The following is a 22,768-nucleotide window of genomic DNA, read 5'->3' on the forward strand; positions in this document are numbered from 1 at the left end:
AATAACTTCCTGGGGAAAATGCAGTGCATGGGGCATACCTGAAGGGGTGATTGATGTGGGTCTCCGAGAACATGGGATTGGAGCCAGCTCTGAAGCAGCTCTGGGCCACTTGGGTAGCTGCCATTCGGTATCTGGAACTTGGCACTAGAGTGAAATCCAGACTCTTCCCTTAAGTTAAAGGGGCACATAAAATGTTACTAGCATGGGCAGCAAAAGCATTACCTATGGGAAAAGCAGCCAATCTCTGCTAATGAATAAGTGTAATTGATCACAACAGATGACTTGATGGACCTTCCAAATGTGCTTTTAGCAAAGTGGACAGTTTTTCATTCAAATGCAAACTCACCCAGATAAGATCTAATAATGGAGATTTTGGAACAATCCCAGCTTCAGTGATTTCTTTTCTTTTTTTTTTTTTTCCTCCTTCACTGAGCAGGAAGGCATCTTAAGTTCCTGATCACGATTTGACCCAACCAGACATCAGTTTAATAAGCCTTCCCTATGACTGAAGAGATCCTGAGAGTTCCAGGGGCAGCAAAGTAGTGGACACTGGCCATCCTCACGTCCCTATCTGTCCTTTCTTCCTCAGCCCCACTCCCACTCCCTGACCTATGAGGAGTTGGGTGGTGGGGAGACATTCAGTACAATGCAGTCATCCATTTATTCAAGAAATATTTAGTGAGCCCTTACCATGTGCAAGGCACCATACTGACTGCCACAAGGGGATTCAGAGATGGCTAGGACCGGACCCTGTCCTCAAAACAGAGGGCAGATGTCCAGGGAAACAACAAATGACAGAAGCCCCGTGTAGGATCTCAACTCACTTCAACATGCACTTAATCTTCCTGAACTTCAGCTTTCTCCTTTGTCAAACTAAGACACTGCATTAGACATGATCTCTGGGCACCAGGCCAGCTTGAAAACTACGATTCAATGCCCTCCCCTTCCCACTCAGGCTCCAGGAACCTGAGTGATGAGGTGTAGCCTTCTAGGAAGGGGACAGCCAGCAAAGGGAGGGGACAGCAAGGATTATGGACCTTTCCCTGAGTGAGAGGGTGTTGCCATTTGGCCAGAACACGAGACACAGGCTCTCAGAAGATAAGAGATAAGTTGGGAAAATTATGTGCAAGATTTAAACTTTCACATCAAGGAATCTGGGGAGAAATGGGGACCCACTGTAGTTTGTGTAGAGAAAGGTACTATATAGTGGTGCAAAGGAATCGGATCGACCTGTGGAAGAGAAGCTGGAGGGAGGGCGGACCGTGATGTTATTACCACAGAGCATGAGGGCCGAGGCCTGAAATGAAAGAGTCCTCCCATGGTCTAGCCAGGCACACCATTCCCTCACCCCCCCCCCGCCCCCGGCATCGCCATACTGCTTGTTTTCATAAACTCGCCCGAGGCGAAATCATGTTGCACAATCTTTCCCCCCACCCCCAATTCTACAAGTGGTTTCAAGGTAAACAGATTAATGTCATCTCCCTTCTTCCCAAGCGCCGGAGGTTAAACGGGACCAACAAGAGGAGTCAGGGAGGGGGTGCGGGAAGGGGCCAGAAGCCCCCGGGATGCGCGAGGGGTGCGCCTACCTGCAGAGAAGCCGTCCTCGTGGTCCGAGCTGTTGCGGCTGCAGTCACTGCCCCTCTCTGGAGAGCTGTGGCTGGGCGAGTCCCGCTCCGGCACCCGCAGGAACCTCTTGCGCCGCCACGGGGGGAGGTGCTCGCGAGCCCCACGCCGGGGATGCTCCTCGGCCGCCAGGGGCGAGCTCCGCCCGTCCTTGGCCTCCGCCTCCAGCTGCTCCAGGTCGCGGCTCCGGCGCTGCTGCCGCCGGCCCCCGGGGATCAGGTGCATCCAGCGATGGGGGCTGCCCGCCCGCGCCGGCTTTTCGGCCTCATCGCGGGCTCCGAGCCGGCAGGGGCCCACGAGCAAGTGGCCGAGGACGAATTTCTCGTTCAAATCCACCATCTCGAAGTCGTGGTCACTGCTGTTGCCCCCATCCTCCGCGACCGAGGCGTCCGGCTCGCCTTCTTCCGAGCCCCGCCCCGCGCGGGTCCCGGAGGGCAGCTCCTCTTCCTGGGCGCTGGGGACTGTGTCATCGTGGCCGGGGGGCGCGTGATCCTCCTGGGACCTGAAAAGGAGGCGAGGCTGCACCAGCTGCTGGTGGATGGCGGCGGTCAGGCTGCGCACCGCGCCCCCCGCTCCCGCCGGCCCGGGCCAGGTGGGAAGGTCCGGGCACGCGTAGGGAGGAGCCTCGGCCTTCGCGGCCGCCTCCGGGTCCCCGCGCCAGGGGCCTGGGGGGTCTTCGCCGCCGCCCGCGGCGCCCTGCTTCTCGCGCGGTGGCGGCGTCCGCTCCGGCCCGGCCGGCGCCGGCTCCTCCGCCCAAGCTCCCGGCCGGTCGCCGTCTCCGCCCTCCGAGCGCCCGCAGCCGAGGTCCCGCTTCTCCGCGGCCAGGGCCGCCTGCAGGTAGGAGACTTTGAACTTCTCCTCAGCCAACACCTGTTGCAGCCGCTTCAGGTTGAGTTTGCAGCGCTCCAGCTCCCGCTCCATGTCCAGCACCGAGTCCAGCCGCATGACGGGGGCCTTCTCCCCGGGGAACTCGGCCTGCCAGTAGCGCTCGAAGTCCTGAGGGTCCCACATGGCGGCCGCCCCTTCGGGCCTCCCGGGCCCGGCTCGGCCGCGCGCAGCGGGCTGGGGTCGCGCCGGGCTGTTCCCGGAAGCCCGCGCTGGCGCAGTCGCCTGCCCTTCACTTCAGCCCCTGAAGAAAATAGGAGAAAAAATAAAAGTTTTTCCCCTTCCGCCCTTAGGCCTTTTTTTTTTTCCCCCTTCTTCTGGGTTTCGCCTCCCTGACGTAAGCGGCCACCCGCGGCGGAGGCGGGCGTCTGGGGGCCCTGGGCCCGCCCTGGGCCGGACGCGCAGAGCCCACGGTCTGCAGTTCCCGCCGCCCGGCCCAGGGCGCCCGGCGGGCTCCGGGCTGCGGGGGAGCCTCGGCGGGGGCGGAGCCTCAGTGGCGCCGGGCCGCCTCCCCCCTGAGGCTGGCGCGCCCCGGAGCGGCGCCCGCGACACTCCAGCTGACCACGGTAGGCCGGGCTCGCACCTTCCCCGCCGCCTCCGCGGCGCCGCTCCCGCAGCCGCGCGCAGTCCGCGCCGGCTCCCTGCATCCGAGCGCGGGGCCGCGCGGCCGGGGGAGGCGGGAGCCCCGGTGAGAGAGCGCGCGGGGGCGCCCCGGGCTCCGGGCCAACCTCCCGCCCCACCGGCTCTCCGCGGCCTCGTCTGCCCAGAGCCGGCACGGCGCCTGGGACCTGGAGGGAGAAGGTGCGGGGAAAGGCGAGGTGGCGCGGTGGCGAGGACAGGTGTCAGAGGGAGCGGTCTGCCGCCCGGCGGGGTTATCCCTACCCGGATTTATTGAGCGCCTTGGGCTGACGTGATCAGGATAACAGAGCTGTTCAGTCCAGAACGGGGGAGGGAACTTTGGTTTTTGCGAGTCCCTTTTCATGCGCTCTCTCCAGTGTTCACTGGAGCTTTTCCGGGGGAGAAACGGGCAAGGGTGACAGCTCCAAGTGGCTCTGCTAGAGACCCCTGTGACTTCAAAGCTGAGCGTACTCCCGCCTGACCGAATCAAACCATGGCAGCAGGAGCCTTAGACACGTGGGCATCTAAGACGGCCCTCCAATTCCACCTCCTCTTTGTGGCCTCACACAGTTACCCTAGGGAGGAAAAGAAAAGAGGAGCTGGGGACAGGTGCCTGGGCGCTCGTGGTGGAGTGCATGGGGGGCTTCTGCTTTGCTTCCCCTCTGCATGTGGCTGCAAAGGACTTTGCTCTTCCTCTTTCCAGGGTTTCCGCTGAGGCCCCAGTGTCCCCAGAGAGGGATCCTGATCAGCTGCCTTGTGCCTGCTGCAATAGAGGGGCCTTATTGGTGATTCACGTTTCCTTCATTTTAAAGATGAGGAAATTGATATTCTGAGAGACTGGAAATTCTTCCTGCCCTTTGGGGCCTAGAGCTAAGCCCAGCAACCCTTTTCCTCTAGCCACCTGCCCTTAGCTTCTCACCTGAACTGTCTGAACAGGCTAGCCTACCCCCACTCCTCAATCCCTTTCAGCCCATCCCTCAATGCTGGCTATTGCAAAGATACCAGGAAGACATTTTTTTTTTAAGCCACAAATGGGATAGTGCCATGCTTTTGCTAAAAACCCTTCCTTGGCTCCTCATTACCTACAGGATGGTGCCTAGTCGCTGCAGGACATAGAAGGTCCTCCCATACATGGTCCCGGCCCACCTCTATAGCTTCTTCCTATGCTTTAAACTTAACAACTCCACACTGTCCTCAAAGATGTCTCCCTCTTTCCGAGTGACCTTTCCTCCTCCTTGGAACTCCCATCCCTACACACAGGCATAACTCCCTGCTGCCTGGGGGATTCCCACTGAGAAGACTTTTTTGCTGCGCACCACCCCCCACCTTTGTGCCACCACTGCATCTCCTCCTAGTCTTTATCTTTGCCCTTGCTCCAATCTATTATAACTATTAGTGACATCTTTTGTTCCCTCTACTTGTAGAGCCCTCAAAGACAGGTTTGTATCTTTTCCACTTTTTGTATTCTTTCTGCTTCTTCCAGAGGGTAGTAGAGATTATTGATCATTGTTGAATGAAAGAAATGAATGAATGAATGAATGAGCAGGAAGATGAATGAATTTCCACCTTGTGGCTCCTGCTCAGTTTCTCCAGTTGTGAATCACTTCAGACTAGGAGCAGATGTGCTTCCCACAGAGGCTTCTCAACTCTAGAATTTCCTTCCTTGACAAAGTCTGTGTTTACTCATTTTCCCAATATCCTTTCTTCCTTCTTTCTCTTAAAAAAAAAAAAAATGGTGTGCTAGTGGCATGACTCATCATAGTGTTTGTCTTGTGCAAACTGAAGGAATGAATATGTTTTAAAATAAATTAATTGAGGGGCGCCTGGGTAGCTCAGTAGGTTAAAGCCTCTGCCTTCAGCTCAGGTCATGATCCCAGGGTCCTGGGATGGAGCCCTGCATCGGGCTCTCTGCTCTGTGGAGAGCCTGCTTCCTCCTCTCTCTCTCTGCCTGCCTCTCTGCCTACTTGTGATCTCTGTCTCTCTGTCAAATTAATAAATAAAATCTAAAAATTAATTAATTAAGTAAGTAAGTAAGTAGTCCTCAGTTTGAGTGATTTCTCCATCCTTCACCTAGTTCGTCAAGCGGCTTTCTGTCCCACCTTAGCTTCATATTCTCTCCCTACCACCCCAGAGGTTGCCACAATCTCTTTTGTCCACTGGGAAGTACTGAGGAGCTCCCGATGCCTACAGAGAGCCAGGGCAGGGGTAGTCCATCGAACAGAGTCCACAAATATCTTGACTTCTGTTAAAATTTCAGAATGGGAGAGAAATGCTGCACAGTAAGGATGGATGGCCCCAGTCAACAGCATATTGATTGGAAGATGTTTTGATATGTACATTTAAATGCACAAAGGAAAAAAAAACACACCCTGTAAGTTACTACAAGCCTCAATTTCTGAATTTGTAAATTTCCTAGGAGGATAGTTTCAACTCTGTCCTTTAATTAAAACAGCCGTATGATTCCCTTTTGGTCCAAGGAAGTTGTTACTAATGCCACTAATTTTTTCCACAAGGACCAATATAGCTGGAAATGCCAGCATACATCTTCTGTAAACAGATCCCAGGAGCAACCTTCATTGTCTCTAGCTAGTGGATAGTTCAGCTTTATTACTTGGCTTTGGGTCATCATGGGGGCAGGGGTAGAGTGGCTGACATTTATTGAATCCATACCTCTAGTTGCCATACATCTTTGATCTCATCTAATTCCTAACAACAACCCTGTAAAAAAGGTATTATTGTTGCTACTTCAGAGAGAGAGAGAAATAAAAGATCAAAGAGGTTGGAAGCCACACAGCTAGTCTACTGGATTCTAAAGCCCAGGGGATTTGCAAGGGGTTGGTCCAGGTGCATCTGTCATTAGCGGTCATTCGTTCAATAAATATATCTACTGAGCCCCTGTAGGAACATCTGGGTGGTGCGCTCCATTAAGCATCCAGCTCTTGGTTTTGGCTTAAGTCATGATCTTGGGGTTGTGAGATAGAGCCGGGCATGGGACTCTGCTTTCAGCAGGGAGTCTGCTTAAGACACTCTCTCTTCTCCCTCTGTCCCCTCCCCCACCTATGCCCTCACTCTAAAATAAATAAATAAATCTTTAAAAAATAGATATTTATTGAACACCTGTTAGGTGCTTGGTCTGGCAAATAAAGTTTAAACTTTGTAACCTGGCATATAAGACTCTTGACAATGGATCCTCTGACCCCAACCTACTTTTCCAACCCATTTCCTGAATATTTTCTTCCACTTGCTGCACCCATTCAGTCCCTTAACCTGAGTCTCCCTATGAGCAAATACTTTTTGGGTCTCATGCCATCTCCCTTTGGCCCATCTCAGATTTCTGCTACAGCTGCAGTGGACACTTCCCATGAGCTGCTGTGCTCTCACCTCAAGCACCCCCACCCCTATGATCTGCCACTTTCTGGCCTGGGTTTTGTTTTGTTTTGTTTTGTTTTGTTTTGTTTTTCCCAAAGTCGCAAAGCTCTCAAGGGCATCCCAGATGGAAGCTTCTTCTTCTTCTTCTTCTTTTTTTAAGAGTTTATTTATTTGACAGAGATCACAAGTAAGCAGAGAGGAAGGCAGAGAGAGAGAGGGAAACAGGCTCCCTGCTGAGCAGAGAGCCTGATGCAGGACTTGATCCCAGGACCTCTGAAGGCAGAGGCTTTAAATCACTGAGCCACCCAGGTGCCCCCCAGATGGAAGCTTCTAAGGGGGATGGATGTTAATATCCCCAGGGCATCCCAGAGAAGGTGGAAATAAGAGCTGCTTAATAAATTCCCTGGGAAGGGGCACCTGGGTGGCTCAGTGGGTTAAGCCTCTGCCTTTGGCTCAGGTCATGATCTCAGGGTCCTGGGATCGAGCCCCGCATCGAGCCCCGCATCCGGCTGTCTGCTCAGCGGGGAGCCTGCTTCCCTTCCTCTCTCTCTCTGCCTACTTGTGATCTCTGTCAAATAAATAAAAATATATATTTTTTTAAAAAGTAATAATAAATAAATGCCCCGGGCTCCTGTCTTTGGAGGGCGTTTCTGACTCAGTGGTCCAATAGGAATGAGCCCCAGTGGTTCATAGTGGTAACCAATCCATAATGAACTCTCTGTTGACTTTCCCTTCTTGTCTGTCTCTCTCACTTCCACTTTCTGGGATAATCTCCTGACAAAAATATTTGCACTAGGTCCTGTGTCCTTCCCTGCTTTCCCTCTCTGTTCTCTCCACTAAGACCCCCTCCAGCCTCCCCGCCCGCCCCCCCCCCCCCCACGTAGCCACACCAGATGCTTCACCATTCCCCCAGTTACTCCTTGGTCTCGGGTTCTACTTTTGCCAGGCTACTTCCTCCTCTGCCTGGTGAGAGCCTTTTGCACCTATCAAAGCCCAGCTCACCTGTGACTTTCTCTCTAACGCCTTCCCTTCCCTGGGTCTAGTGAGACATACTGATCTGCAGAGGGATTTCCCTTGGTTCCAGCACTGGTCACACCACACTGTAATTAATTCCATGGCTCCTTGAGGATATCCTGGCTCTAGCCGACTGGCATTTCCTCTTCCTCCAGCTGCCAGAGTACCTAATGTGGTTCCAAACAGCCAGAACCTACCACACATCTCCTGAGGAATGATAAATGACAAATGAATGAATGAATGAATGATTAGTACTCCACCTGGACCCTTGAGCCTCTACCTTATGCAATCTTTTTGTTTGTTTGTTTTAAACTTTTATTTTATTTTTATTTATTTATTAAAATTAACATATAATGTATTATTTGCCCCAGGGGTACAGGTCTGTGAATCATCAGGCTTATACACTTCACAGCACTCACCATAGTACATACCCTCCCGAATGTCCATAACCCAACCACCCTCTCCCTACCCCTGTACCCCGGGGCACCCCTCAGTTTTTTTTGTGAGATTAAGAGTCTCTTATGGTTTGTCTTCCTCCCAATTCCATCTTGTCTTGCTTCATTTTTTCCTTCCCTACCCACCAAACCCCCCACATTGCCTCTCAAATTCCTCATATCAGAGAGATCATAGGATAATTGTCTTCCTCTGATTGACTTATTTTGCTCAGCATAATACCCTCTAGTTTCATCCACATCATTGCAAATGGCAAGATTTCATCCCACAAGATTTTTATTTTGGGGGCACCTGGGTGGCTCACTCTTTAAGCCTTTGTCTTCAGCTCAGGTCATGATCCCAGGATCCTGGGATTGAGCCCGAAGTCTGGCTTCCTGCTTGGCGGGAAGCCTGCTTCTCCCTCTCCTACACCCCCAGTTTGTGTCCCTCTCTCCCTGTGTCTCTCTCTGTCAAATAAATAAATAAAATCTTTAAAAATATATATTTTTATATAAAAATTATATATATATTATTTATATATATAATATAGAAAGATTTTATTTATATATTTTATATATAAATTATATATATTATATAGAATATATAAGATTTTATTTATTTATTTGACAGAGAGATCTTTAAATATATATATATATATATTTTAAAGATTTTATTTATTTATTTGACAGAGAGAGAGATCACAAGTAGGCAGAGAGGCAGGCAGAGAGACAGGGGGAAGCAGGCTCTCCACTGAGCAGAGAGCCTGATGTGGGGCTCGATCCCAGGACCCTGAGATCATGACCTGAGCCGAAGGCAGAGGCTTAACCCACTGAGCCACCCAGGCACCCCGCTTTTTCTGGAATTTCTATGAATGAAGGCAGTTTGTGGTGTTCAGACTGAGTGCTGAAACTTAGCATAATGTGTTTGAGTCTCATCTATGTTAAGTGTATTTATATTTCATTCCTCCCTTCCCTCTGCCCCCCCAGGGTTGAGAATAGGCATTTTAATGTATTTTATCAATTTCAGCCTTTATCGTAAGTGCTATGAAGAAGTATTATCATCATCTTGCAGATAAATGGATTCTAGTTTGATGAGATTAGGAGAGTTGGTAAAGTTTAGGTCATTCCTTCCTTTCTATTGCTGAGTCGTACTCCATACTATGAATACCCATATTTGTTCATCCACTTTCCAGGTGATGAATGTTTGGGTTGTCTTTGTGTGGAGATTCGTATTCATTTCTCTCCAGGAAAAAAAAAAAAAAAAAAAAAAAAACCACCCACACAGGAACGGAATTGTTGGGTTGTATGACAACTGTATGTTTAACTTGGTAAGATTCTGCTTCCAGAAGTGACCGTACCATTTTCTGCTACCACCAGCAGGGTATGAGGGTCCCATTGCTCTATATCCTCTTCAACACTTAGTATTGTCAGTCTTTCCGTTTTAGCCATTTTAGTTTATGTTGCTTTGATGACTAGTGATATGTAGCATATTTTCATGTGCTCATTGGCCATTCACAAATACTCCTCGTGAAGTGTCTGTACATACCTTTTATTCATTTCATAGAGGATGTTTGTCTTCTTATAATTGAGTTGTAATACTTCTTTATATTCTTTATTCCAGCCTTTTGTCAGATGTATTTTGCAAATAATTGTCTCCTAGTCTGTGGCTTGCCTTTTCATTTTTTTCAGTGAACATGTTTTTATTTTGATGACATAGTTTATTAATTTTTTACAGTTTATAGATATGTATATACAATTTACAGTTTATAAATTTTTTTGTTCTTTTTGTGTTCTGTTAAAGAAATCTTTGTCTAACTCAACATCACAAAGATTTCTGATGTTTGCTTCTAGAAGTTTAATAGTGTTAGGGCTAGTGTTGTAGTCTCTAATCCACTTTAAAAAAAAAAAGATTTTATTTATTTATTTGACAGAGAGGCAGCAAGAGAGAGAACACAAGTAGGGGAGTGGGAGAGGGAGAAGCAGACTTTCCATTGAGCAGGGAGCCCAATGCAGGGCTTGATCCCAGGACCCTGGGATCATGACCTGAAACAAAGGCAGATGTTTAACCAACTGAGCTACCCAGGCATCCCTCTAATCCACTTTTAGTTAATTTGGGGGCATGATAGAGGGTCAGGGCAGAGGCTGTTTCTTCCCATGTGAATATCCAATTGTTGCAGCTCCATTTAGTAAGGAGACACTTTTCAGTATCTAATTACTCCAGCAGCTTTGTAAAAAGTCAATTGACCATGTAAGTGTGGCTCTATTTCCAGACTCCATTCTGTTGTGTTGATGTCTATGTCCATTTTCATAGCAATATCACTGTTTTGTTACCCCAGTTTTATAATAGGTCTTGAATCAGGTAGTGAAAACCCTCCAACAGCCCTTTTAAAAATGTTTCTTGGCTATTTCTAGGTCCTTTGACTTTTGGTATAAATCTTAAAATCAGCTTGTCAATTTTTCAGAAAAGCCTATTTGAATTTTGTTTGGGATTTCATTGAATGTGCAGATACATTTGTGGAGAACTGCCATCTTAACAGTAAGTCTTCCTTCCAGACCATGAACTCAGTGTATCTCCCCATACGTTAAAGTCTTCTTTAATTGTGCTTAGCAATATTTCACATTTTCAGTGTGTAGGTTTGCATATCTTTTGCTCAGTTTCTAAGTACTTTATTTTTCCTGATGCTCTTGTAAATGGGATTGTCTTTTATTTCATTTTCTAACTGTTCATTGTTGGTATATAACATTATAAGTGGTTTTTGTATATTGACTTTGTATCCTGAGACCTTGCTAAACTTGTGCATTGGTTCTAGTAATTTTTTATTGTAGATTAATTATGGGCTTTTTTTTTTTTTTAAAGATTTTATTTATCTATTTGTCATAGAGAGAGAAGCGAGAGCAAGCACAGGCAGACAGAGTGGCAGGCAGAGGCAGAGGGAGAAGCAGGCTCCCTGCCAAGCAAGGAGCCCGATGTGGGACTCGATCCCAGGACGCTGGGATCATGATCTGAGCTGAAGGCAGCCGCTTAACCAACTGAGCCACCCAGGCGTCCTGGGGCTTTTTTTTTTTTTAATTGAGATACCATTCATATGTTATAAATCTTGCCATTTTAAAGTGAACAATTCTGTAGTGTTTGGGTATTTTCTCACTTGTGTAACCACCACCATTATTTATTTCCAGAATCCTTTAAGTCCTGTGCCCATTACCAGTCACTGCCTATATTCCTGCCAACCCACTAGCCACCAGCCTTCTTCTGGACTTTTCTGACTTATTTCACTTAACATAATGTTTTCTAGGTTCAACCATATTGTAGTATGTATTAGTAATAAACATGGGAAGGCAAATATCTCTTCCAGATGGTAATTCCATTTACTTTGGATATATACCCAGAAGTGGGATTACTGGATCATATGATAATTCTATTTTTAATTTTTTTTAAAGATTTTATTTATTTATTTGACAGACAGAGATCACAAGTAGGAAGAGAGGCAGGCAGAGAGAGAGAGAGAGAAAGAGAGAGAGAGGGAAGCAGGCTCCCTGCTGAGCAGAGAGCCCAATGCAGGGCTCGATCCCAGGACCCTGAGATCATGACCTGAGCCGAAGGCAGAGGCTTTAACCCACTGAGCCACCCAGGCGCCCCTCTATTTTTAATTTTTTGAAGACCACCTGTACTGTTTTCCATAGTGGCTGCATCAATTTGCATTCCTAAAACAGTGCCTGGGGTTTCCTTTTCTCCACACCCCTACCAACACTTATTATCTCTTATCTTTTTGATAACAGACACCCTAACAGGTGTGAGCTGATGTCTCAGTTGTGGTTTTGACTTGCATTTCCCTACTGCTTAGTGAGGCTGAGCACCCTTTCATATGCTTATTGGTCATTTGAATGTCTTCTGTGGAAAAATGCCATCATCTCTGGTCAGGTTTCTTCTTGTGAGGTTAGCCTCGATTGCTGATGATTGCAAAGGATGTTACACTATCATCACTTCTTCATTTAGTAGCTGGAAAATGACCGTAAAGAGACATTTGCCCTCATTGACCATTTGGCTATCCAGAGATACAGTTCATAGGGGAAACACAGGATAGGTGCTTGATTTTTTACCTTTATTTCAATTTTTTATTTTTATGTTTTAGGATTTTATTTATTTAAGAGAGAGCGTGTGCTCATGCAGGAGGGAGTCGAGGGGGAGGGAGAAGCAGGCTCCCCGCTGAGCAGGGAGTCCACAGCCAATATGGATCACTCCGGATTCCATCCCAGGACCCTGAGATCATGACCTGAGCCACTTAAGGCAGCTGCTTAACCAACTGAGTCACCCAGGAGCCCCTATTTCCAATTTTTTAAAGTAATGACTTGGTTTAGGGGTGCCTGGCTGTCTTAGCCAGTGGACCATGCAACTTCTAATGTCAGGGATGTGGATTCAAGCCCCACGTTGGGTGTAGAGATTAGTTAAAAATAAAAGCTTAGGGGCACTTGGGTGACTCAGTGGGTTAAGCCTCTGCTTTTAGCTAAGGTCAGGATCTCAGGGTCCTGGGATGGAGCCCTGTTTTGGGCTCTCTGCTCAGCAGGAAGCCTGCTTCCCCCTCTCTCTCTGCTTGCCTTTCTGCCTAGTTGTGATCTCTCTCTGTGTCAAATAAATAAAATCTTTTTTAAAAATAAAATAAATAATAAATAAAACCTTAAAAAATAATAAGATGAGTTGGTTTACTAGTGTCCTTGAGAGGTAACAATGAAGTTTTATTTTGTCTTGAATTGCTTTTAATATAATAATTGATTTGGGGCTTTAACTATGCTCACGTGTTTTGTTCCATTGTCACTATTGTCTTTACTGATGTTCCGATTCTCCCATCTTTGCCAGCAGGAGCTTCTTCAAACTGGGGCTTTCTAGGCTTTTGACCTCAGACCAGTGGCCTTTGATAGCTTTATTGTTTTCTTATTTGACAAGATGTTCCAGGCTTATCTTGTCTGTTGTATTTCCTGTCCCAGGCATAAAATCAGCCATTTCTCTGAAGAGCCCAGTTTTCCTTTTAGTGGGAAATGGCATTTGGAGACGTCAGTTAAGTTATTCAAGGTGTTTGTTTCTATTGCATTAGTCATTATTTCTAGGTCTTTTCAGTGGAAAAAACTAGGAAATATTTATATTTAAACTACATCATGAATGTAGAGGCCGCTTTTAGGGAGCAGGCATAAGCCCTGGAAGCCAATGGGGTAGAAGGGCACGCAGGGACCACTGGGCTGAGTGCGGACAGACCCATCTGAGTACAGAGGCGACCCATCTCAAAACAGCTGCAAGACCAGGGCGCCTGGATGGTTCAGTCACTAAGGGTCTGCCTTCCAATCAGCTCACGATCCCAGGAGTCCTAGGATCCAGTCCCGTTTCGGGCTTCCTGGTCAGCAGGGGACTCTACTTCTCCCTCTCCCTCTGTTCCTGCTCCTGTGCTCTCTCTTTGTCAAATAAATAAAATCTTAAAAAAAAAAAAAAAGCTGCAGACCCTAGCTGACCAAAGGGTGACTTACAACCGGGCACAGGTACCAAAGAAGGAAAGTTCCACACATTCCCATACCTCCTCACTCCCCTCCTGAATTATAGCCCCTCAGCGCTGCCTCCTGACAGACAGTCTCTCCCTTGCTGTCCTGCTGTCCTGCAGGCTGCTCCCGTGAATTCAATAAACTTCTGTCTTCTTCATTCTGCCTTGGGTGAATCCTTTCACTGCCTGTGCCACCGGCCTCTACCCCATCGGGTTACCCCACAATGAATTTATAGTGATTTTCCCAATTCATATACAGTATGACAGAATTTCTACTTACTCTCCTCCTATTTCCATCTTAAAAAAAAAAAAAAAAAGCTCCCGTTCTCAGTAACACCAACCTGATCACTCCTACAACAGCCTCAAGGGAGAGTGATTATGAATTTGCATGTCATCTGTACCCAGGGACCATGCCAGTCCTCTCCGTGGTGTTCTAAATTTAGTATATGTGCTGCCAAAGTGAGAACATATAATCTTTATAATCTGTACCAATCTGAAAGGTGAAAAACCGTATCTCATTCTCATTGGAGTTTGCAGTTCTTTGGTAATTAATGAGGTTGGGGCGGGGTATGTTTTCATTAGAGGCCAGGGCTGGTTTAAGCCTTTATAAAATTGCTGGTATTGTCCACAAAAGCATTTCCCAATGGTCATTTGCTTAGATCAACAAATGTCCGGTGCTACTATTTACTCACTGGATTTTTTGTCACTGAGCCTCCTCTTAAGCAGCCATATACAGGCATGTTACACATTAATAGAATTGGCGCCTCTCCTGTATACTTCCCTAGTGCCCAGTAACATATGCACATCACTCTTATTAAACAAGCAAGTGCCACCTGAAATCATCTCATGGACCACCCACCTGGGGATGAGCACCACCCTCGGGAAATCCCTGACCTACACGCATTCTGACACTGTGCCCCATGTCCACATCTCTTCCATAAGAAAGACCATGTTCAGGGGGAAAACCAGACACCATGCCTGCCCTCACTTGGTGCTAGGGTCCAGTTCACCCTAATGATGATGTCCTTCACCATCTAGATGGGAAAGACAACCCAGGGCTGGACTTGCAGTGCTGCAATGGGCCAGCTGGTATCTTGGGGAGCTAGCCCCCAGTATCCCTGCTAGCCCCCAGTGGCCTCATTGTAAAATGGGGAAATCGGAGCAAATGATGTGAAATAGACATGAGAATGCTGCTCCTTAGGGCCATCCATTTTCTCCCATTTTGGGATCCCAGGAAAGGACTGGTGGTGGGTGGTCCCCATCTGCACCAGCAAGCCTCTCTGGTGTCGGTGGTGTCATCGACAGAGGACTCACACACCTCAGGAGCCTACAAGCTCCGATGCCCAGGGGAAACCAAAGGCTACTGAAGAATGAGAACAGCTGTGCCCAGATCCAGAGGAGATGAGGTTAGTGTGGAGGCCGAGAAAAATTAAGGCCATCCCACCTCAGGTTTAGCCTTAGCATAAGAACAGCCATCTTAGCTCCGGCAGCCATCTCAGACCCCTATGCCCAAGGGTTGAACTTTCCCCTACTTTACTTTAGTTCTAAGAACCCCCCACCCTGCTTTGGTTCCAGAGACCCCCACCCTACTTTAGTAACAGGAAGCCCCACCCTGCTTTAGTAACAGGAACCCATAAATACCCCTGCCTTAACTAAGCTCGGGGTCCAAGTCCCTCCTCTGCTGTGTTGGGTATACTTGGGCCCAAGCTTAAGCTTGTTAAATAAACCCTTGTGTGATTGCATCGGTGTTGGCTCCTTGGTGGTGTCTCAGACGCGACAACTTGGGTATAACAGTTAGGGCAGTGCGGGGCTGTGTGATCATCCTGAGGGTGAGACTTGCTATCAGGTCACCCCTGGACAGGGGCAAAGCCCAGCACGAGAGGGCGTCAGGAGTCCAGAAGAGACAATGCACAGATCCCAGAAGCCCAGATGGCACCCTGCTTCCAGCAGCGGTGTCCAGATCAGGGAGGATCTGAGAGTATGTGCGGTGTGTGTGCACGCATATGGCGTGTGGAATCTGGGGAAGTAGAAAAGCACAGCGGTTTTAAACCAGGGAACCTGGCCTTGACTCCCACCCTTGCCCCTTCCTAGCTGCATGGCCTCGGACAAATCACTTAATGACGTCTGCCTTAGTTCCTTCCTCTGCAGAATAAGGATCACAGTATTACCAACTTCATGAGAGTGACAAGGCTTCAAACAGTTAACACATGAAAAATGTCACAAGCATTAGCTTCTGTATTTGAGACAGAGAGGAAAACAGGAAGAGGGTGAAGGAGAAAGGGCAAATTAATCAAGGCCACTTCTCCAGGGAGGTGGGGGTGAGGGGAGTGATCTCCAGCCCTGAGTTCTGGGAAGAAGATGGGATATGCCCTAGTGGGCTTCTCTCACAGAGCTAAGGAGAAAAACAAACAAACAGAAAAAATGCCTAGAGGTGTTTTGTTACTCAGTTAGGGCCCAGAGGTGAGGCACCTGACCTCACCCAACAAGATCTGGTTAAGAAAAAAAACAATGAACTGTTCAGTGGCCCTGGGCCTGATGTTATCTGTTAGAGGAAGCACTGAGTTGCCAGATTCTTCTGTGGAGACCAGCCTGCAGCTCAGAGGGGTGCAAATAGCACGTAGTCTTAGGGACAGTCAAAGGGACTGCCTGTGGGCTCTTACCACCTGGGAAAGCAACACTAAGTTTGTGGAGCGCACTGTGCCACCACAATTCCATGTGCAGAGAAGATGATAAATGGCCCTGGATGGTGGGTCAGGTACCCTGTTTGTGGCATTAAGCTCAGTTACAAATGCTTAGTGCGGGGGCCACCCAACCGTCCCGAGACCCACTGGTATTGGTAATCCTTTCCAGATACCATGCCCACTAAAAACAGCTCCCCCAAAAGAAGTTGTTTTTTCTTCGCACCAGAGCAGAACCTGACATCTGTTGCCACCTTTACTTTTTTTATATACTTAAACACTCTGGCAATTTCCTTGAAGCAGTGTGTGTGCACACGTGTGTACAGGTGTGTGTCTGGGATGTCTATAGAGAAATCTCCCTTTTGGCCCCTTTCCTAAAATGCCAGAGAAGGTTTGAGTCGTCTGGGATGTCTATAGAGAAATCTCCCTTTTGGCCCCTTTCCTAAAATGCCAGAGAAGGTTTGAGTCGTATCCCATCTTCTTCCACGGGGACTTTTCCCTGCCCGGGGGCTTTCTCCTCAGAGACTGGCCACCGCCCTCAGCAGGAAAGCTCACCTGCCCATAGAAGCAGCAGGAGAGACCCAGAGGCATCAAGACATGACATTCCTTCATACCTCCTTCGTATTTCCTCTACCTGCTGCTTGGTGACTGAAATTCCTTCAGCAAGGTCAGGCCTTCTGTTCCCCATCAAGAGACAGTGAGCTATTCCGTAAAGGTCCAGAAGTAAAGATTTGGGGCTTTTGGCCCTACAGTCCTTGTCCCAGCGGCTTAACTCTCACATAGCTAGAAAGCAGCCTTAGCCAATACACAATGAAAGAGCATCGCTGTGCTCCAATAAAGCTTTATTTACAAAAGCCGGACTTCGGCACTGCAGGTCCGGAGTTGCGGGCGGACTATCCCACATTTACAGAGAAGGGCAGTGGGCTGGGATAGGGAGAGCTGTCATTTACAGGATGGATACCACATGCCAGGCACTTTTATACTTGGGATTTCATTTAGTCCTCACAAAAGTCACTATGTAGAAGGAACGATCAATATCCCAATATCCCCATTTTATTTTTTAAAACCTAATTTTTTTATTTTTTTATTTTTTTTTAAAGATTTTATTTATTTATTTGACAGAGAGAAATCACAAGTAGGCAGAGAGGCAGAGAGAGAGAGAGAGAGGAGGAAGCAGGCTCCCTGCTGAGCAGAGAGCCCGATGCGGGACTCGATCCAAGGACCCCTCAGATCCATGACCTGAGCCGAAGGCAGCGACTTAACCCACTGAGCCACCCAGGCGCCCTCATTTCTTTTTTTAAAAGATTTTATTTATTCACGTGGCAGGCGGAGATCACAAGCAGGCGGGGGGGGGGGCGTGGGGAGAAGAAGGCTCCCCACCAAGCAGAGCCAGATATGGGGCTAAATCCCAGGACTCTAGGATCATGACTGGAGCGGAAGGCAGAGGCTTTAACCCACTGAGCCACCCAGGCGCCCCTAATTTATTTATTTATTTGACAGAGATCACAAGTAGGCAGAGAAAGAGGAAGGGAAGCAGACTCCCCGCTGAGCAGAGAGCCCGATGGGGCTTGATCCCAGGACCCTGAGATCATGACCTGAGCCGAAGACAGAGGCTTTAACTCACTGAGCCACCCAGGCACCCCTATTTTTTTTTTTTAAGTAAGCTCTACCCAGCGTGGGACTTGAACTCATGACCCCAAGATCAAGAGTCACATGCCCTACTGATTGAGCCAGTCAGGTGCCCAATATCCCCATTTTATAGCTCAGGAAATTGAGGGTCAGAGAGGTTAAGTAACTTGGTTGAGGTTGCTCAGCTGATGCCAGCAGAATCTGAACTCGGGTCAGCAAAGTTCCAAAACCTGTGTTTTGTTTTTTTTTTTGTACAGAAATAAAGATGCAGATTCCTAGAGCCAAATAGGGCTCAGAGCTCAACGCATCTAACATCCTCATTTTACAGGGAGGAAGTGGGGATAGCAGGGGGAGACAAGACTAAGACAGACTTGCCTTAGTCTTCTTTCTCCGGTTTGTACAGGAGTGGTCCTAATACTGCCACCTGGGCAAAGCATCTCTCCTCATGAATAAGTGGTCATCAGCAGGGTCTCTTTTCCTCAAGGTGATACAAGACTCCCTCTTTCCATGTTCCTGCCCTATCCTCTGCTGAACATCTAGTCCTACGTCACAGAAACAGCTAACAATTTTTTCCCCTCACTGGAAGAACTATATTTATTGTAGCATTGGTTGTGGAGGTTTGAATTAGCTGGACAACTTAATGTTGTGAATAACAGAAACTCAACTCAAATTGGCTCAGATAATAAGTCATTTATTGGCTTACATAACCAAAGAATTTAGAGATGGGGCCCACTTCATGTGGGGCTTGATATAGGCTCAAACAATGTGCCTAGGACCCAACATCTCTGTTGGTTCCTCATCATCCTTAGTGTTGGTTTTATTTGCAGGTGTGTGCTCCCTCATGGTGGCACAATGGCTGCCAGAAACTCCAGGCACTAGTCTTCCCTTATTTGCATACTTTCCCCAAACGAGGGGGCTCTTCTTTGCCAGAAACACCAGCAGTCATTCCCTTGCATTTTATTGGCTTGGGCTAGACTGCATCGCTACATCCAGGGGTTGGGAAACTCTGTCTTAAGCTAATCAGAATCGATCTCTGGAACTGGGAGTGGGGTTAATTATACCAAAACCACATAGCTGAGAACCAGGAATACATTAATTTCCCTTGACAAGTCAGGGTGACGCTGGCAGGAGGAGTTGGTGAAGAAAAAATGTCTGCTGTGGGTTGAATTCAGGGTCCTCAAAGCGCTCTTCCATTACCAAGAGTTCACTGGTCCATTCTGTTTCTTCCTCCTCCAGGCAGAGGAGGCTGATTTTGCAAATGCCATCCTTCTCTTTTTTTCTTGGAGGCAAGGGTCAGCCTCCTCTGCATCTGCCTGGCTTCCAGGCCATGTGAGGATGGCTCCCAGGCTCAATATGGGGTAGCTATGCTCCTCGTCATGGGCACTTCTTGGTGGCCAAGCCCACGGCCAAAAACGCCAACGCTTGGGCGCCTGGGTGGCTCAGTGGGTTAAGCCGCTGCCTTCGGCTCAGGTCATGATCTCAGAGTCCTGGGATCGAGTCCCGCATCGGGCTCTCTGCTCAGCAGAGAGCCTGCTTCCCTCTCTCTCTCTGCCTGCCTCTCTGCCTACTTGTGATTTCTCTCTGTCAAATAAATAATAATAAAATAAAATCTTTTTCAAAAACGCCAACGCTCAACCCACTGGAGAAGGGGTTTGAAATATATTTTTTAAAAGGTTTCATTTATTTATTTGAAAGAGAGAGATCATGCGTAGGCAGAGGCAGACGGGGTGGGGGGAGGTGGGGGAGGTGGAGCAGGGAGCCTGATGCAGGACTCAATCCCAGGACCCTGAGATCATGACCTGAGCCGAAGGCAAAGGCTCAACCGACTGAGCCACCCAGGTGTTGCGGGTTTGAAATATTTTAAGTAGAGGAAGCAGTTTCGAAAATAGCCACTCACCCACGATCCAGGGTGAGCGCACACTGATGCCAGAGACGTGGGCAGGACTGAGAGCTTATTTCACGAATTCACTGGTGCCTTGGCACAGTTTAATGCTTTTCGGGGTGTCCCTGCCCAGAAGCCCTCTTAGAGACCGTCAGGAGGCTATCAGCAAATTACTGAGCTTGCAGCCTTTTTCAGAGTTCTCATTAGCAAGTGATACATTAGTGTCACCACAGGCCATCGTTGCTGAGTGCCAAAAAAACTGTGATAGTTAGAGGCACGGCCCTGGTTCCAAATTACAAGGAGCAGGTAGAAGCTGCAGACCCATCTGTCTTCTCTATGGAGGGGTGCGGAGGGAGGTGCCGGGCGTCTTTTGGATTCCTTATGGTCTGAGGATGAAAACCCACATGAGATATCAGCGCAACTGTGGATCATCTGTGAAAATCATCGTGGCAACAGAGGGGAGGTATTAAAACCTGTGGCCTCACATTCCTCTGTGAAGGCCATTTGGTTGTGATGCATTTATGTTGGCTGTCTTACACTGTTAAGTGTTTGTATTCTAACTCGCACTCAAGGTTCTCCCCTCCCTACCCCCGAAACATTGATTAATTAATTTAAGAGAGACAGAGATAGCAACAGAGAGCACAAGCCAGGAGGAAAGGGAGAAGCATGCTCCCCGCTGAGCAAGGAGCCCAAGGTGGGACTCGATCCCAGAACTCTGGAATCACAACCTGAGCCGAAGGCCGATGTTTAACCAACTGAGCCACCCAGGTGTCCCTCATAGTTGACGCTCTTAACATCTAGTCCTTAATCTTAATCACAGGAGTGTTGCTCTGGCCAGCTCAGTTGGTTAAAAGCCAAAATTAGGGCATTTCCACTCCCAGATGTTTATTCCCAGAAGAACTGAAAGCAGGAATTCAAACAGATCCTTGGACACCAACGTTCCCAGCAGCGTTATTCACAATAGCTAAAAAGTGGAAACAGCCCAAATTTCCCTCAGCAGATGAATGAATAAATAAAATGTAATTTATCCATGCAATGGAATGTTATTCAGCCATTAGAAAGAAAGAGATTCTGGTACATGCTGCCCCATGGATGAACCCGGAAAAGGTTAGGCTAAGTGAAATAAGCCAGACTCAAAAGGACAAATTTGTATGGTTCCACTTACACATGTTATCTAGAATAGGCAAATTTATAGAGACAGAAAGTAGAAAAGAGGTTCCCTGGGACTGGGCAAAGGGGAAAAGGGGCAATTACTGTTTAATGGGTACAGAGTTTCCATTTGTGATGGTGCAAAAGTTCTGGAGATGGGGTGCCTGGGTGGCTCAGTCGTTAAGTATCTGCCTTGGGCTCAGGCTGTGATCCCAGGGTCCTAGGATGAACCCCACATTGGGCTCCCTGCTCGGTAGGAAGCCTGCTTCTCTCTTTTTTTCCTGCTTGTATTCCTGCTCTCACTGTCTCTCTCTCTCTGTCAAATGAATAAATAAAATCTTAAAAAAAAAAAAAAGATTAAAAAGTTCTGGAGATGGATGATGGTGATGGTGGCACAACATTGTGCATGTCCTTAATGCCACCAAATCACCGACCTGAAATGGTTGAAATGACAAATTTTATGTTATGTTTTAATACAATTTTTAAAAGTTTTTTAGGTCAAAGTTAGGGGCAAAATCAAAGTAGGGGCCAGTGAGCTCCATTCTGCCCCTTAAGTCACCTCAAGCCCATCCCAAATCCAACTGGTGTTTAGAAATCAGTGTATTTGGGGGTGCCTGGGTGACTCAGTTGGTTAAGTATCTGCCTTCGCTTTGGGTCATGGTCCCAGGGTCCTGGGCTCGAGTCCCGTGTTGGGTTCCCTGTTCAGCAGAGTCTTTTCTCCCTCTACCTGCCTCTCCCTCTGCTCATGCTTGCTCTCTCTTACTCTCTCTCTCAAATAAATAAGTAAAATCTTAGATAGATAGATAGATAGATAGATAAATAAATCAGTGCCTGTGGCCAGTAGAAAGTTTGACTTGGGGCAGTATCTTCCAGTTGATAAGAAATACAATCCATCTGCTGTTTTAATGGTGGGTCGGGAAAGTTGGCCATGACTCTGAAGGTTACACCCAGAATTATAAATAAATAAGACACCCACGTTGTTCAAACATTAAACATAAAAGGCAGTAAAAAGTCTTCCTTTTAGGCTTTCCCCATCCACTCACTTCCCATGTCCTCCAACAGGTGAGTCTGTTTTTAGTTTCTTGTTTATCCTTCTAGAAAACTGTTCTCCAGGGGCACCTCAGTTCTTAAGTGTCTGCCTTCAGATCAAGTCATGATCCTGGGGTCCTGGGATTGAGCCCCACATTGGGCTCCCTGCTTGGCAGGAAGCCTGCTTCTCCCTCTCCCACTCCCTCTGCGTGTGTTCCCTCTCTTGCTGTGTCTCTGTGTGTCAAATAATAAATAAAATTTTAAAAAAGAAAAGAAAACTGCTCTCCATATACAAGATATTGTGAATATATGTTTTTTTCCCCTCTATTTTGGTTTTTGTTTGTTTGTTTGTTTGTTTTTTATTTTAATTCCAATATTGGGGCACCTGGGTGGCTCAGTTGGTTAAGGGTCCAATTTTTGATTTTAGCTTGGGTCATGATCTTGGGGTTGTGAGATAGAGCCCTGCATTGGGCTCTGTGCTTGGTATGAAACTGCCTTGGGAGTCTGTCTTCCTCTGTGCTCCACCATTCCTCCCTCTCTTAAAAAAAAAAAAAAAAAACCAGTATAGTTAACACACAGTATTATATTAATTTCAGGTGTACAATAGAGTGATTCAACAATTCTATACATTCGTCAGTGCTCATCATGATAAGTGCGCTTCTTAATCCCCATCACCTATTTCCCCATCCCCCAACCCTCTTCTCCTCTGGTAACCATCAGTTTGTATTCCAGAGTTAAGAGTCTATTTATTGGTTTCTCTCTCTCTCTCTTTCCTTTGCTCACTTTTTTGTTTGTTTCTTAAATTCCACATATGATCAAAACCATGGTATTTGTCTTTCTCTGACTTATTTTGCTTAACATTATACTCCCTAGCTCCATCCATGTCTTTGCAAATGGCAAGATTTTATTCTTTTTCTTTCTAAGATTGTATTTATTTAT

The 22,768-nt window shown here is 47.5% G+C and overlaps 1 protein-coding gene and 1 long non-coding RNA gene across 5 annotated transcripts in view; both read right to left on the bottom strand.

Moving 5' to 3' along the window:
• ABR (ABR activator of RhoGEF and GTPase) overlaps window positions 1-2,960 on the bottom strand; it is a 176,193-nt gene extending 173,233 nt beyond the window's left edge. For 2 of the 4 annotated variants that reach the window (XM_082707031.1, XM_082707030.1), the window contains exons 1-2: window positions 2,494-2,960; window positions 1,587-2,125 (exon numbers count right to left, since the gene is read on the bottom strand). In XM_082707031.1, the coding sequence (XP_082563157.1) occupies window positions 1,587-1,962 (376 nt within the window). In that variant the 5' untranslated portion in view covers window positions 1,963-2,125; window positions 2,494-2,960. Of the gene's footprint in view, window positions 1-1,586 lie in introns of all 4 variants that reach the window. The other 2 variants (XM_082707029.1, XM_082707028.1) reach the window with 1 other exon arrangement.
• Window positions 1-6,977, bottom strand: part of LOC309851678 — a 355,127-nt gene extending 348,150 nt beyond the window's left edge. The window contains exon 1 of the long non-coding RNA XR_014304857.1: window positions 6,913-6,977. This is a non-coding gene — a long non-coding RNA (uncharacterized lncRNA). The remainder of the gene's footprint in view (window positions 1-6,912) is intronic.
• Between the last annotated feature and the right edge of the window lie 15,791 nt (window positions 6,978-22,768).

Source organism: Mustela nivalis (assembly GCF_964662115.1).
Source record: "Mustela nivalis genome assembly, chromosome: 17".
NCBI classification, from domain to species: Eukaryota; Metazoa; Chordata; class Mammalia; order Carnivora; family Mustelidae; genus Mustela; species Mustela nivalis.